This window comes from Lycium ferocissimum, chromosome 5 (genome assembly GCF_029784015.1).
Source record: "Lycium ferocissimum isolate CSIRO_LF1 chromosome 5, AGI_CSIRO_Lferr_CH_V1, whole genome shotgun sequence".
In the NCBI taxonomy this organism is placed as follows: Eukaryota; Viridiplantae; Streptophyta; class Magnoliopsida; order Solanales; family Solanaceae; genus Lycium; species Lycium ferocissimum.
This window is the reverse complement of record NC_081346.1, coordinates 18,798,731-18,815,232: the sequence shown is the minus strand read 5'-3', so window position 1 is coordinate 18,815,232 and position 16,502 is coordinate 18,798,731. Positions and strand designations below refer to the sequence as shown.

At 33.7% G+C, this 16,502-nt stretch overlaps 2 protein-coding genes across 5 annotated transcripts; one reads left to right on the top strand and one right to left on the bottom strand.

The window, feature by feature from the left end:
* Positions 1–1,479: 1,479 nt before the first annotated feature.
* Positions 1,480–9,245, top strand: LOC132056352 (metal-nicotianamine transporter YSL2-like). 4 transcript variants are annotated; one of them, XM_059448505.1, is made up of 8 exons: positions 1,480–1,661; positions 5,489–5,877; positions 6,456–6,628; positions 7,050–7,147; positions 7,237–7,371; positions 7,460–7,649; positions 7,766–7,880; positions 8,085–9,245. In XM_059448505.1, the coding sequence occupies exons 2-8, from the start codon at positions 5,493–5,495 to the stop codon at positions 9,020–9,022; spliced, it is 2,034 nt and encodes a 677-aa protein (XP_059304488.1). In that variant the 5' UTR covers positions 1,480–1,661; positions 5,489–5,492; the 3' UTR covers positions 9,023–9,245. The 4 variants fall into 4 exon arrangements, with proteins under 4 accessions (XP_059304488.1, XP_059304489.1, XP_059304486.1 ...); XM_059448506.1 differs by lacking the exon at positions 1,480–1,661 and adding an exon at positions 5,047–5,397 and having other exon boundaries at positions 8,088–9,245; XM_059448503.1 differs by lacking the exon at positions 1,480–1,661 and adding an exon at positions 5,047–5,397.
* Positions 9,246–14,262: 5,017 nt separating this feature from the next.
* LOC132057624 (protein S40-7-like) lies at positions 14,263–14,898 on the bottom strand. Its single transcript, XM_059450251.1, has one exon. It carries the CDS (start codon positions 14,896–14,898, stop codon positions 14,263–14,265), a length of 636 nt encoding a protein of 211 aa, XP_059306234.1.
* Between the last annotated feature and the right edge of the window lie 1,604 nt (positions 14,899–16,502).

Sequence of the window (16,502 nt, the reverse complement as noted above, 5' to 3'; positions counted from 1 at the left end):
CACCTTTAATGAACGTATGCCACCGAGGATGCTATCACGTACACAACGTTGAAGGCACAATATTTATTAGGGGAAATTTCAGTAATGTACAATCCAATAATAATAATATTTGATACAAAATTACATTTGTGTAGCCATATTTTTAAATTACAACCCGCATAGCCACTTTTTGATGGTATACAACATTATACAATAATATACAACTTTATACACCTACTGTAGAAAATGTATAAAATTGTACAACAATATACAACTTTATACACCTACTGTAGACAATGTATAAACCTTGTATAAAGTGAATAATAGCGTATAAGAGGTATTTATACATATATACTTTTACACTAGTATATAATATTATACTAATTTATACAAGAGGTGTTTATACATAAGAGGGGTTTATACATAATGTATAAGAGGCCTTTATATACACTTCTATACCATACCGTATAAAATCATAAAAAAAAAAAAAGAGGAAACTGAAAAAATAAAGAAGCAACGCCAAAAAAAATACATTACCTGTGTTAATTACAATTAACCACATACAAGGAACAAATAGGTAGAAAATTCATATCATATAAAGATGCAAAGTTCGAAGGAGAACGAGAAAATAGGAGCATCTGGCAGTTTGATAGGGGGCTAACTCAGGTAATAAAAAAAAATTATGGACTAAAACGAATAATTATTTTACCCTAATTGGCATACAGTGTTATTTTCCCATATATATATATATGCGTTTGGTGGATGCATACAAAAATAATAAGTATATGACCAAGCCTTGTACATGAGGTTTATCACTTAATTATAGTTGATTAAAATTATATTTTCATCTAGATTTATTAATTAGTCATTATAATTTATAGATCAATATGATTTATGCATGCACTACAATTAATTATATTTTGCGTTGAAAACTATTAACACCCCCCCCCCCCGCCCCACACACCCCATTTCTATGCTTTTATGAAGTGAATGGTCTTCTGCTTTCCGTCATAATTACTTGTGCTAGAATATGTTAATCCTATAACGTTCAGTTAAGCCCATTTGTACAATGTTTTATGTGATAAGCTTGTAATATGATACTTAGCATTTAAAGGTTTTGGCACTAACTGATTGGAGATGTATATATTTATGAAGGTGGTGTAGTACTTCTCTTAGATAAAAATACATATTTATCTCTTTTTGTTATTCTTTTTAGCTTTTCTCTAACTAATGTCTTTATATATATTGATTCCCCCCTCCTCCGTTTAATCACGTATTTAAAAGAGAGATTCAACTTTGAATAATTATTTGTAACTGTTTTCCTCCTCTTCCTGCATGTTCACATTATGACACATTTCTTCAGTATAATGAAGTAATTGTTTGAATGTAATATTTATACTACGACACATTCTCTTAGCATTATCAATGGCTTGCCTTAATTCTTGCAATGCATCTTCTCTTTCATGGAAAGTATTAAAATCATTTGCACAGCAAATATGAAGAGAAAAATCTTTGCTTTGGATCTTCTTTTCACTCAATGCAGCTGAATTTTGTAATGCTTATTTCTGTTCCATAAATAGATAAGGAGATCTTTAGCCACAACCAAAGACTGAGCAAATAAGTTCATAATATACTTGGGAGAAGCCTTTTGGATCCTCTCCTTGAGTTCTCTCAGGTAGAAGGTAATTATTTAGTTAATTATCTCTTTATTTCGTCCCTTCAAAAGCTTCTACTGTGCTCATCATTTTTCAGTTATTACCTAAGTAAGTTGAGTATGTTCCATCGCTTGGGTAGCAACATTTTTCAATATAAACGATCAAAGGTACTTTTTTTCAGTAATCTTTTACCTTTAATCCTTATTTTAGGAAGGAAAGAAAAAGAAGTTTTTGTGGAAAAATAATCGATCTTAACATCCAAAATATTATACTATTTTCAGTAATTTTTCCCCTTTTAACTAGTACTTTTGGTTCAGTTAATTGCATCAATTCTTAAAGATGTTGCAATAAGTTATATGAGACATTTCTTCTATTTTTAGGTTTCATGGCAGTATCACTTTATTTCATTTGATTTAGTATCCAAGGTATTATTTTCAGTAATCTTCAATTCTTCTTTTAGTGAAAAAAAGTGTTGCGAAGAAAATCAAGCTTAACATTCAAGGTACTATTCTCAGTAATCTTTTTCCTTTAATCCATTATTCTGCTATGTTTTAGATATTGCATGAATTACTAAAGTCGTCGTAAAAATGTAGATGAGATTTTTCTTCTTTTTTAGGATTCATTTTAGTTCACTTGAATTGAACATCCAAGGTATATCTCACTAGTCATTTTCCTTTAACCCATTAATGTGTTACAACTTAGTTATTGTATCAATTATTAGAGTTGTTGCAATAATTTAAGATGAGATTTTTCTTTGTTTTAGGAAGCATTGCAGTGCTTTTTTTTTTTTTTTGTTCATTTGATCTTAACATTATATTCAAGGTACTATTCTTAGTAGTCTTTTTCCTTTAATCAATTTTTAGGTTTTAGTTACTATATCAATTTTTAAAGTTGTTACTCCAATTTATATGAGTTTTTTTTTTTCCAGAATTCTTTGCGATATTTTTTCATTCATTTGTAATCCTTGTTAGGCAGAGATTGGTGATCTTGAATCAGTCTTTTCAAAATTTATAAAAGTGATAGTGCCCATACTTATGGTCACAGTGGTGACACTTAAAAATACGAAGAAATAATCCTAATTGTCTTTTCATTTTAATTGCTAATATTAATATAAGCCACTTTTTTTTTTATTTTTTTTATTTTATGAAAGGGGAAGTTAAAAGCTTACAGATAAAATGATCTTTATATAAAACGTACCTGGTCTTGTGAAAGGGGTGAAGCATAAATATACTTAATATCTCCTCAGCACTTGCACATGAGCTATTTCAAGACCTTGATTCTATACAGTCAAACCCCTCTATAACAGCATCGTTGGGTCCGAAATTTTTTGGCTGTTATAGAGAGTTGATGTTATACACCTATAATAGCATTTGCCATTAAAATAATATGTGGCTGTTATAGGCAAAAAAGATGCATAAAACCTATGCTTTTTATTTTTAATGTTGTAAAAAATAACAAATTATTTAAAATTTAAATCTCAAAGATATGAATTCTTCACTAACTAAACATTTAAAAAAGTTCAATTTCAATAAATTCATAACTGAATGTATAAAGTTTTAAGCTCTAAGACAGACATTTTAAATCTATAGAAATATAGTATATTAAAATATCAAATTAATTTTTTTCCATGAAGCTCTTTTATTTATTGTAATAAAACAATGATATTCATATGTAAATTAAATAAAGTTATAGAAGACAATGATATTCTTAGATTACAAATATGGATTCATCTGTAATATTCTGTCATAAATATAGTATACTAAAGTATCAAATTAACTATTTGATCAAAATCTATACACTTATTATTGGTAACCATATATATTCTATTTTTTATAAAGATAATTAACTACTATATTACCCGAAAAAGCAAATAAGCATTATATGGGGGTAATTTTACAAAAAGATAGCGTCTTGTCATAAAGTTGGTCGTTGCCGTTATAAGTAAAATGCTTTTATAGAGAAGTAAAATATAACATAAAAGATCAGTTCCGAAAAATGTTAGCTGTTATAGAGAGGTGTTGTTATACGCGGATGCCGTTATAGAGAGGTCTGACTATAATTTGTATCCACTTCTAACTTTTAAGTATGCTTATTTGATTATTGATTCTTTTATGTAAAGAGGAAAAAAGGTGTTATTCCTTGTAATAGCAAATTTGATTGATCAGTAAATTTTGATTTTTTCCATAAAAAGCACGTACGATATTAATTTCTTAACCATGTTTTAATTTTCTTTCATAATCGCACGGAGAATTTACTGATTATTACATAATCTTATGAAATTAAGACGAGATCTATTTGGCTAAAATAATTACAAGTGAATATGAAATGATCATTAATTTGTTGTTGCATGACCGGTAGTATTAATTAATATCTTACCTTATTTATTTGGGAGAGTGGGGTGGAATTTGTTGTTGCATGACCGGTAGTATCAATTAATATCTTACCTTATTTATTTGGGAGAGTGGGGTGGGTTAAAAGTTAGAAAATTTGTTTAGAGTATGAAATGATCCTTCATTGGTTGACTCGTCCATATCAGCATTTTGTAAATTATAACCATCAATTCATCATTGATAAGGAAAGGAAGTCACCAAAGTGGACTCATTTCAAAGAAAGGCTCCTTAAATCCAACTTGTACTGCATTTGTATCATAGTACTATATGCATTAATGCATAAACAGTGAGGAAATGGATCGCATGCGGGTGCAGTGTAACGTCAATAGTAGATCAATTATCATCTTATTCAAATACTCCCTCTATTCCAATTTATATTGAAATTAAATAATACTCACTTAATATGATTATGTTGTGAATATATTTTTATTAGACAGAAATTGGGATATACATAATATAATATAAAATGTGTGTTTGATTTAAACTTTATAAATCGGGATAAACCTTTATTTCCAATTTTAACCTTGTATTTCTTTAAAAAAAAATTGAGAGAAATTTTTGGAAGAAGGGCAAATGTGTCTTTTTAAATTTTTTTAATTTATTTCACATAGAATGTATGGTGTAAATAATCTGAATTGCTAATCCCTAAATGAAAATTATATACGGAACATGAAATAAAATAATTCCGAAATTTATTTCAAAATTATATTCCCTTATTATCCCATCAAGCAAAATAATATTTGCATGGTCAGTTGATAGTACTTTATATCATTTGACTTAAAAAGTTTTGAATTTGTACTGTACGTCCAGAAAATAGAGTCAGAAAGTCTTAAAAAAGGAGAATTTGGAAGCATTCCATTCGAAGCCTACCATCTGTTACATAAGAATCACGACATTTATTTCTGTCCTCTGTTGTTGGATTTTGATAATCTTGTACTGCACCAACCCATTTTTGGTTCTTGTACTACACACATGCAGTACATCCCCTTGCACTAAATTTTTTACAATGTCTTTATATTCTACGTTCCAACCAACCCCACATTCTGCGGTGAACTTTTTTCTTCAATTTTACACACTCTCTATGCTCAGATTATTGTTCTCTGATAATCTGAATATATCATTCTTCTTTTAGCACATTGAATCAAGGGGTTCTTGTTTTCTCTCCTTGTTAATAGGGGAGATCATTTCTCTGCAAATCTTGTTCAATTTCACATTTTTCACCGTTAGTCGTGGTTGATGAGATCGCAATAGTCAGGACAAAGAGCAGACAGAAAAATATCAAGAATCGATTATTTTTTTTTCAGTTCAGACATTGTCATCTTCTCAGAACTCGCTGTCCTGAAAAAAAAAAAAAGGCAATCTTTTTTACATTTGTGGGTACCTTTTCTGTCTTTTTTAAGCCCATCATGTTCTTTTTTTTTTCTTTCTGTTTTTGTGTTTAATCTAGTGATGAAATATGGACAGGAAAATGAGTAGAGTTGGTGTAATTGAAGAAGAGGAGAGAGTAGAAGCAATGGAGATTGAAAGAGAAGAAAGAGAAGAAACAGAGGAAGTGAAAGATCTTAATGAAGAAGTGAAGAGAATTCCACCGTGGACGAAACAGATTACAGTACGAGGAATTGTTGCGAGTGTGTTGATTGGATTCATTTACAGTGTGATAGTAACGAAGCTTAATCTCACTACTGGACTTGTTCCAAATCTCAATGTCTCTGCTGCTCTTCTTGCCTATGTACTCGTACAATCATGGACCAAGGTTCTTAAAAAGGCCAATTTTGCAACCATTCCGTTTACTAAACAGGAGAATACTATTATTCAGACTTGTGCTGTTGCATGTTACAGCATTGCTGTGGGAGGTAAGAGTCTTTTTCATTTTTTATGATTTTAGCAGATATATCGTTCATTTAGTATGACTATGATACAAAATTAGCTTAAATGAAGAAGTGAGGATTCATATAGATGATCAGACCTTGTTTGGAACTGAGATGTAGTTGTTGTTGTTGTAATAGATGTATCTTTCATTTAGTATGATGACGATATGAAATGAGCTTAAATGAAGAAATGGAAATTCATATAGGCGACACCAACTTGTTTGGGACTGAGGCGTAGATGTTGTAGCAAATATATCTTTCATTTAGTATGATGATGATATGAAATGAGGTGAAAAATTGGGGATTCATATAGCCGACCTCGACTTGTTTGGGATTGAAGCATAGTTGTTGTTGTAGCAGATATATCCTTCATATATCCTTCATGTAGGATGATGATATGAAATGAATTTAAGCATTTTTATACAGACCCCAACTCGTTTGAGAATGAGGTATAGTTTTATTGTAGCAGATATATTCTTCTGTGTGCCTCTTTAATTGGCTTGCTTGAGGCTATCAAAATTGGAATTAAATGATTTTTTTAATGTTTGTCTGTGTTAATTTAGGTGGATTTGGATCATATCTTTTGGGACTGAACAAGAAGACATATGAGCAAGCAGGAGTTGATACAAATGGCAATACGCCAGGGAGCCACAAGGAACCTAGGCTTGATTGGATGATTGGTTTTCTCTTTGTTGTTAGCTTTGTTGGGCTATTAGCCTTAGTTCCTCTTAGAAAGGTACTCTCCCATCTTCAGCTATCTTGTTCTTTTTCAATAGTTAAAAGATTTAGTAGGCGTTTGGACATGAATTGGTCGATAGTTGGAAAACATGTTAGGTTGAACAAGGGTATTTGGAAGTTGAAGTTGTGTCTTAACGTGAAAACGCAATTGATGTTTTGTGAGTGAACTTGAAAAACTTCCAGAATCTGTTTTTCAAACTTCAAATTCATATTTCAAGTTTGAAGTTGAAATAATGGGCCAATTTGATAAACAAACGCTTTATTTGAAATAATCTCCAAATGTAATTTCAAATATTGGTGATTATTCATCACGATTCTCATAATCAAATCTTACAAAGACATCTTCTAGGTGCAGATTTGCAAGGCTAGCTGCCACCTTGAACTGACTGTTGAATATTCATTTATTGTTTGTGGTGCAGATCATGATAATTGACTATAAATTAGCCTATCCAAGTGGGACTGCGACTGCTGTTCTAATCAATGGATTTCATACACCCAAGGGAGATAAAATGGCCAAGTATGCAAGATCATTGAAATTAGGAAGAACTTGCCTTCGCAAACTAGCCTTTCTTGAGAAATGAAAATCTGTGTTCTTCAAATTTTCAGGAAACAGGTTAAAGGGTTCATGAAAGTTTTCTCAGTCAGCTTCTTATGGAGTTTCTTTCAGTGGTTCTATTCTGGTGGAGAAACATGTGGATTTGCTCAATTCCCCACATTCGGACTGAAAGCTTGGAAGAATTCGTATGTACTTGATATATTCTTAAGTGGCTCATGAATGATTTCTCCAATATTACTACTAGTACTAATTTATACCATTGAATATTTCCAGGTTTTTCTTCGATTTCGACATGACTTATGTGGGAGCTGGAATGATTTGTTCCCACCTTGTGAACTTGTCTTTGCTTCTTGGAGCTGTGCTTTCTTGGGGTGTCATGTGGCCTCTAATTACTGATCGCAAAGGAGCTTGGTTCCCTGCAACTTTAAAAGAGAGCAGTATGAAGAGTCTAATGGGTTACAAGGTTTGTGAAAAAAAAGATCAAATAAGCTAGGCACTTAATTAGAAGACCAAGAATCAAATAAGCATTGTACTTTTTTCTCATTTTTTTAATCATTTGACCATAATATTTGTATGCAGGTTTTTATCTCCATTGCTCTCCTCCTGGGAGATGGCCTTTACAACTTTGTCAGGACACTTTATTTCACCCTTAGAAGCATATATATCACGATGAAGAAAAAAAGGCCCGAATCATGTAAGTTGAAATTGTTATACAGCGTGTTCTCTTTCCAGTGTGTCAAAGCTAGGTGCTCCAACAGAGTACTGATTTGCTCCAGTCAGATAGTACCAGGATTGTTGAATATTGAACGATTTTTCGGTTAGCTAATGAGAAGCAAAACATACTCTCCTTTTGTTGCAATTTTATTATTAATACCATCTCCTCAATATTATCTGGCAGCAGCCTCAGACAACAAGGATCTGCCACTCGATGAGCTGCAAAGAAACGAAATATTCATCAGAGAGAGCATTCCCTGCTGGCTAGCTTGTATTGGCTACGTGGTTTTTTCCGTTATCTCCATCATTGTCATTCCGATTATGTTCCCTGCATTGAAGTGGTATTACGTGCTTGTTGCCTACATTTGTGCACCATTTTTGAGCTTTTGCAATGCTTATGGTGCCGGTCTAACTGACTTGAATATGGCATACAATTATGGGAAAGTGGCTCTCTTTGTGCTTGCTGCATTATCCGGGAAAGAGAATGGTGTTGTTGCCGGACTTATTGGATGTGGACTGATTAAATCAATGGTTTCTATATCCTCTGACCTGATGCACGATTTTAAGACGAGCCACCTCACCCTCACTTCACCGCGTTCCATGCTACTTAGCCAAGCTATTGGAACTGCCATTGGCTGTGTCGTAGCGCCTCTTACATTTTTCATATTCTACCAATCTTTTGCTGTTGGGGACCCCAATGGGGAGTACAAAGCTCCTTATGCACTCATTTATAGGAACATGGCGATTTTAGGTGTTGAAGGCTTCTCTGCTCTGCCTCGCCATTGCTTGCAGCTCTGTTATGGTTTTTTCGGCTTTGCTATATTGGCCAACTTGGTGAGAGACATAATCCCCGAGAAATTCGGGAAGTGGGTTCCCCTTCCGATGGCTATGGCTGTGCCTTTCCTTGTTGGGGCTTCCTTTGCGATTGATATGGCTGCGGGCAGTTTGGTTGTATACGCATGGCATAAACTCAACAGCAAGAAGGCGGATTTGATGGTTCCTGCAGTCGCTTCAGGATTGATTTGTGGTGATGGAATATGGATTCTTCCATCGGCACTACTTGCTTTGCTCAAAGTTAGGCCTCCAATTTGTATGGCTTTTTCAGTCGGACAGACAACGTGATATTTTCATGATTCTTGAAACCAAGGAGTAGGTATAGAAATGAGATAACTTAGAAACATAAATGAAGGATGTACCTAACAAAGAGTTTTGTCATTTGTAGGTACAATTTAGAAGAATATATAGTCTGATATTAGCTAAAAATGGCTTCAACGTTTGTAGATGGGCTGAAATGCCTAAAATGTGCCGGAAGAAAGTTGATTATTCTCAAAATATTTTCTGCCCATGCATCTTTGTCTCTAAAAGAGAACTTCATATAGCCTACTGACTGAAATAGGGCTGTTCAAAACGGAACCGTACTCAATAACCCAACCGCAAAGTAGGTTTATTGGTATCGAGTTATCGGATTAACAGTTGGTGAACGCTTTGGAGTGAGATTTGCTCTATTTCCTTGTCGGTTTGGTCGTTAAACAGTTAAGAATTATTAAATTTTCATTTCTACCCCTCGGTGTATATCTTAATATCTTTAGAGAACCTAAAGCATCACTTCGCTCAATTCCTATTTCCCTTCACAGTTCACTCGCTCCCACCCTCCCTCCATGCATTGTTCAGAAGTACTTAAAAACTTGACTACTTGAGTTTATTACAATTTTTATGCCTACCAATCAACCCTTATCCGAAGATGATAGTTTACCATTCACTTGGTTCAATCTATTGATAATATAAGCTGTAGGGATTCTTGTTTTATATAAAATGTTGTCAGTTCTTTGCCTTCAATGTGAACTATTTCTTGAATTCAGATTTTAAGTCACTCTAATGTCTCGTTACTTCTCTACAAGTTTATTACATTTGTGGAGATACTAGTTCATAAATAATTTTGCACTTTCCAATACAGATTTATTTGTCATTTAGAGTAGCATAAATGTACTTCTATCTTGTAACTTGACATACCTGATAAACCAACCGATAACTGCTAATTCTGTACCAAGTCAACCAATATCTTATTGGTTCGTCAAGCCATTTAGTACAATTAATAATCAATAATCGATAACCCAAATCATTAAGCACAAATATCCAACCGAGCTGTGCGATAAACACCCCTGGCCCCAAAAGTCATATCTTCGGCTTATACTTCCATAAAATGACCAAATGGTTTGTTATCTTTCAGGTTGGTTTAAAATAATCTTCTAAATATATACTTTTCAGCAGTTTTGATTTCTTAAATTTCCCAAAATTGATAATATTGTGTCAAATATTTAATAAACTATGAATGTTAGATATAATGGAACTGTAAGACAAAAAAAAAAAAAACACCTAGAACTCCTATCATAACCGCAAATTGCGCCATACACAAAAAATATAACAAAATTAATAGAAACTGCACTGGACTCCGGAAATATATTCAAAAAAATAGTAGGAATTACAAAAACTGCACCTCTATATATAAGTTCCCATTAAATCTTTTTTTTTTTCCACAACCCTTTTTCAATTTAACAACTAGAGTTTATTACATACAATATGTAATGGATACAAAAGATGCTCACTGTTTACAAACTTAAAAGGACCAAATTGTTCATATATATTGTAGGGACAATTTACCTCCAAGCCTAAGGAACAATTTTTGTCATTTTCCCTCATACTTTCGCCAATCAGTTAGAAGGAATATGGTAGTGAAAGTTTGACAGTAAAAGTGCGGCATTAACAAGCCTCGAGATAGTGGATGTCAAGAAAATCACAACAATGAGAGCGAATAGGATCATTAAGGGGTTGTTTGGTTGGGAAACTACCATAACTAATATCATGTTCAGTAACTTTTTAGTTGCTTTGTATAAAATTCAGCACGTCTAGTATAGTATCTGGTTATCATTTTACAGTTTCACATAAATAAAATAGTTATAAATTATGAATCAATTATGTATTTATTTTATGGGGGACAGAAGACAGAAAAACTGAGCCTTACATAATTAATTCATGCATAACTAAACCTTGTATAACTATCCCTGCATTTCTTATATTTGCATAACTCTATCCAGAAACCAAACGACCCCTAAAAGGAGCTGACATTTGCATGGAACCAGAATCTTCTTTTTATTCTGATTTGAAAATGGAAGAATTCAAATTCACTTGCGAAGTTTGTGGCTTAGAGAAGCAAGAATAATTTTGTGAACATTGAATTTTGGAATTTCGAAGATGCACCAAATCGAAATGATGAAAAAAATTCTTAGACCATCACAATGGATCCCACAGGATTGATCACATGCCTAAAAAAATCGACCAATGATAGGGACTGGCCTCAGTGTTTGGGTCCACTGAGATTCACATCTACACACATACGACAAATAATGCATCTGCACGTCAGCACATGTAAGAAGTGCTTTTAATACTGCATTTAGATGTGTCTTTTTCAGTTACGCTTCAAAAATCAATTCTCCAGTCATTTTCAACTTAAAAATCTCCCTTCTGGAATCATCCAAAGAAAACATCTTTAAACAGTACTCCCTCTATTCCATTTTACGTGGCATTTTTTCTTTTTTGAAATTCAAACTACATAAAATTTGACTAACATTTTAAGATATATTTTTTCACTAAAATGAGATAAAAAAATTGCAACTTATAATATTTTTCATGTAATTTTCAATTATATAAATTTTAATATTAAAATATTAAATTAATCTAATTCAATTTAACTTCAAAGTCTAGTCAAATTGACTTAGAAAAATGAAAAGTGTCACATAAATTGAGACGGAGGGAGTACAAGACAATTTCCTCAGGAATCACTGCATAAACAGAGACCAAAAGAAGAAGTGAGCTGCTAATTGACTAAAGACTAGTTTACTCCACCTTGTCTTCTGGTAAAATTCTCACACATATATATATTCTACCCTGAGGGGAAATTTGTATATATTTGAAGTAAAAATGACTGGCTAATTTTGTAACAGTTGCCCTCTGCATGTTAATCTCACAAGAACAGACAACAAATCAACGTTCAACACAAAATGCATAACTTATTTCCAACTTCTGGATAGCAATTGAGCACGCCCCATAAACGCGCACGCATTTGAATGAAAACTGAATTTTTTAGTCTCCAGTTTCTGGCATCAATCTTGGCTTAAACCGATGTAATCTACTCAGCCACTTCTGTAGATGAGAGAACCATTCGAACCCATTGACACGAACTCCTCTTTCTTTCTTTTTTTCCCCCCCTTTTTTTCGATAATCAAGGTAACATATTTCAGTCAAAACTGCAGCATGAAGGATTGAAGGTGCAAACTATGTTAGCTAAAAAATTCATCCTCCTCTCTTTAAACTTATATGGAATCAGTAACAGAGTTTACATCAATATAAAAGAAAAATACACCAGGATGTTAACAAGTGCAAACATCTACATTAAAACAAAAGATGGCTGTACATTTGTCCTTAAAGCATATCTCATTTCTTTCTTTCCACACAGCCCAAAAAATGCAGGCAGGCACAGTTCCCTATGCTTCTTTCACTCACTCTCAACATACGTGCAAAATATACTGAAAGCATTACATGTTCCATGTAAACAACTACAGACAATGCTTTTACCATGCAGGGAGCTAATCCCGATGCCTTGAGGTTATAAAGACTCGCAATGACTAAAGATATTCACAGATAAATGTCATTCATTAGCTTTCAGCCTCTACCAGAAGCAGTCACCCAGTTCGACATAAAAATAATAATAATGAATAAAAAGGGCAGTCCGGTGCACTAAGCTCCCATTATGTGCGGGGTCCGAGGAAGAGCCGGACCACAAGGGTCTATTAAATGCAGCCTTAACCTGCATTTCTGCAAAAATTTGTTTCCACAACTCGAACCACATAATAATTTATGAAAATTTATAAGCAGCGAGGAATATACAAAATAGGCTTAACTTTTACAATAGAATAAACTTTGACAGCTAACATAAGAGGAAATTGGACAGACTTGTCTTACCAAGAAAAGCGTACAACATAAGAATAAAAACTTAATACAAATCGGGTAACAATTCTGCTGGTATCTCAGTAAATTAACATTTTCGCCATATTGCTTAGAGCCCCAGAACTGATCTGTAAGATTTTATTTTTGGGCTTATGCATTTGCAGAATTCCTAGGAATCAATCGTAAAAACAAGCTTAAATGAACTATACTCCACAATGCCAAATCAAGTTTCTGAAGATGCTAAAAGCTGCAACAGAACTATGAACTCTAGATTCGGGGGTTCATAGGCAGGAGCGATTTTAGGTACTATTTTTGGAGCACGTGAACACATGGTCTCGCCGTAAAATTAGGTATTTTATGTATATATTTTCTAAAATTAGTATAATACTACCTACTGGAACATACTACAAAAGACTAAATGGTGCACTTGGTTGAAAGTTGAGTTATTTACTTGGGAGACTAGGGATCAATTCCCGCTTAATACATTTTTTTCTTCTTTTTTTTTTTTTTTTACTGGTGAATCCATGCTCCAGAAATTCTAGATTAGCCTCCGTTCATAGGGAGGTAACAGTTTCAGCTGGATTAGTTAACTCAAATGTCACAACATGTATATGTTTACAACAGTAAACCCCACAAGTATGTACCTTGCAAATTCCCTGAAAGCTTTACCTTTTGTCTCGGTTGAGCATAACTCCCACTATAATATCAGCTTTTAACCTTTACTCTACAGTTTTCTTGAACAGTTCACCGTCAAAATAGACCTTACTAGTCCCCATCAAGGAAGATTCTCACATAAGAAGGCTGCTTATCAGTTTCAGTATATAGGCATTCATATCATGCGTATATAACCAAAATTGAGCAAATTTAACACTGAGTGGGTGGACGAGCGAACACCATTCTTCATGGACTGGAATGACGGTGGCCCTACTTAATAATTCCCCCCACTACATTATTGAGCTAACATAATGAGAAGTTTACTTTGTATGAATGAAAACAATAACCAAATGTCAAATTTGAGCATTATCAAGTTCAAATGCCGCATCATAGTCGCCAGACGAAAGCGTGTTATCATTCCAATCAAGCCATTATCTCGAACAGAAAAAGAAACAACTATATCTGGGACGCTTACTTAACCATAATGCATAATAATTACAAATAAATAACCATTATCCAAATGAGAATGTCAACAGGACCAAATTCAAACTCCTTTTCTAATATGCAGAGCTTGAAATGAACATAGAGCAACTGAATGACTCCTTCGAAATTAATATATTATTCTTCAGAATCCAATCACTAAAAATAACAAATTAATTCCCCTGCTCTTCCTTTCTTTTTAAATTAGGGGGTAAAGGATCATAGGGTCAATCAATAAAACCTGTTTTCTGAAACACAGCATTACGAACACGCCGCAAATCCCTTCCTTTTAGCGTCCTTCCAACGCCTTCAAAAACCGAGAAAGTCACGTGACTCTGAGCCACCATCACGTGAGGCGGAACCATTTCCTCATCTTCCACGTCATCATCCACCTCATCAAACCGGTCTAACCCACCAACCGGTCCATCCTTCTTCTGCCAAACCGGGACATTAACCGGAGCCGATTGATGAAACTTAGGAAAAGAATTCGGGTTCGAATTCTCAGAACGGAAAACAGGCGGAATCATTTTCGCAGCTGACGTGGCAGAAACGGAGGGATTGAGAGTTGATTTGCGGCGGATGAGGGGGTGGTGGTCGTCGCTGAGGGCGGCGGAGAGGCCCGAATTGGAGGGTTTGTAGAGAGTGGCGGCGCGTTGAGGGAGGTGGCGCGTGGGGGTAGGAGGAGAGAAGGAATTGGAGATAGTGGAGTCAGGGGAATCGGACCAGAAAACATCGTTTTCGTCGAACTCGAATTCCAGGATGTTGTTGTTGTGGTTGGTAGGGTCGGAGTCGGGTTGTTTAAGGAGACCCATGAAGCGGATGGAGGAAGAAGAAGAAGTTTTGGTGGTGATAGGAGAAGGCATGATGGTTGAGTGTTGACTCAGGGTCTCGATCAATGGTTACACACAAAATGGGGGACTAGTTTTTGTTTTTATTTTATAGTAATTATGATTATGATTCTTTTTACTACTCCATTAAGATTAAATTAACATTTATTATATGAGAGCTATAATGGATTAGGTAGGTGACGCAAAAAGAATTGAGGTTATTATGGAGAAAAGATTAAAGAAGATACAAAACGACACTGATTCGTCTTCAGGTAGCCACACGTTTGTGTCGACTAGGGAAATGATGGGCAACTGCAGCCCCCCCAATTCTGATTCAACGAGTAATAGCTCATTTGGATGGACTTACAAGTTAAAAGCAAGTTAGGAATTTTAGCTTCTCATTTTTTGGCTTATTATTATTTTAGTTTAAAAATAAGTGCTTAAAAATATTTTTTTTATTTTACTCAAATATTATAAAAATACTTAAAAGCTAATTTTTACTTAAATCCAAACAGGCTCTAAATGGCTCTTTTCAATTATTAATACGATTTTTTTTATTTATACAAGTAGAAAGTTATTATAAATATTATTTATTATTGTGGATGTTTGTCCTTAGGAGAAATATTACGGTTAGTGGCTTTGGGATCAAGTCACTTTTCTCCTATAAATATAGAGGTTTTCCTTCATTGTAAATAAATCCCTAACAATAGAAATAAAGATATATCCTCTATTCTCTTTTTTTCCACAAATATTGTTTTTCTAATTTTATTATTTTATAACATGTTATCAGCACGGGTCTCTAATAATTTACGAGCTGATTTTGATGATCTCCTACAGTAAGCAAAAGAATTTCCAATTCTGATTATTTCTGACAATCTGGTATGTTCTTATCTTGAATTTAGAGTGGTGCTTAATGTGTGATTGCCTCGTAGACGTAGCAGCCCAAACATAAAAGTGCGGAAGTAATTTATTTTGCTCTGCTAGGTAAGTTTCGCTATACTTCTTACTTCGCAGTGTATATTTTGTTGTGGCTCACGTCAATTTTCTTGATCAATGTTATAAGGGTCTCTTTCTATTGAGCTAAAAACTGAATGCATGGGTAATTACTCCTTACTTGATAATTGATTTGTCAAAAATTATTTGGAGAATTGGACACACCAGAATCCTTAGTAAACTAGAAGTGCATAGCATTAATTATAAACTTGGTTGATATTTTCATGTGGTTATCAAGTAGTAATTTATGGTTGCTTTTAAGAGATGTAGTTAAATAGTACAGTATTTGATGCAAAAATGTTAAACTACTAATATGCGATCTTGTATCCGTTTTGTTTCTGTATAAAAATAGTACTCGCATATGTTTGCTTACCGTGGATGCATAATAGTTTTTATTTATCACAACTTTTTGTTTGGTGTAAATTCACCGAAATTTTGGTATGGATTTTACACTTCTTATATATGCAATTAATAAATGGGATAATCGGTTCTGGATCATTTATATTTTAAATTAGTTCCTGAAGAACAATAATGTTAAGCCTGATTATGATGTTAATTTCATATCCCTTAATGGCTAAATGAGAATTTGGAAGAAATAAATGGTCATCGGAAGTGACAATATTTCCTATGAATTGTTGTGGCTACAA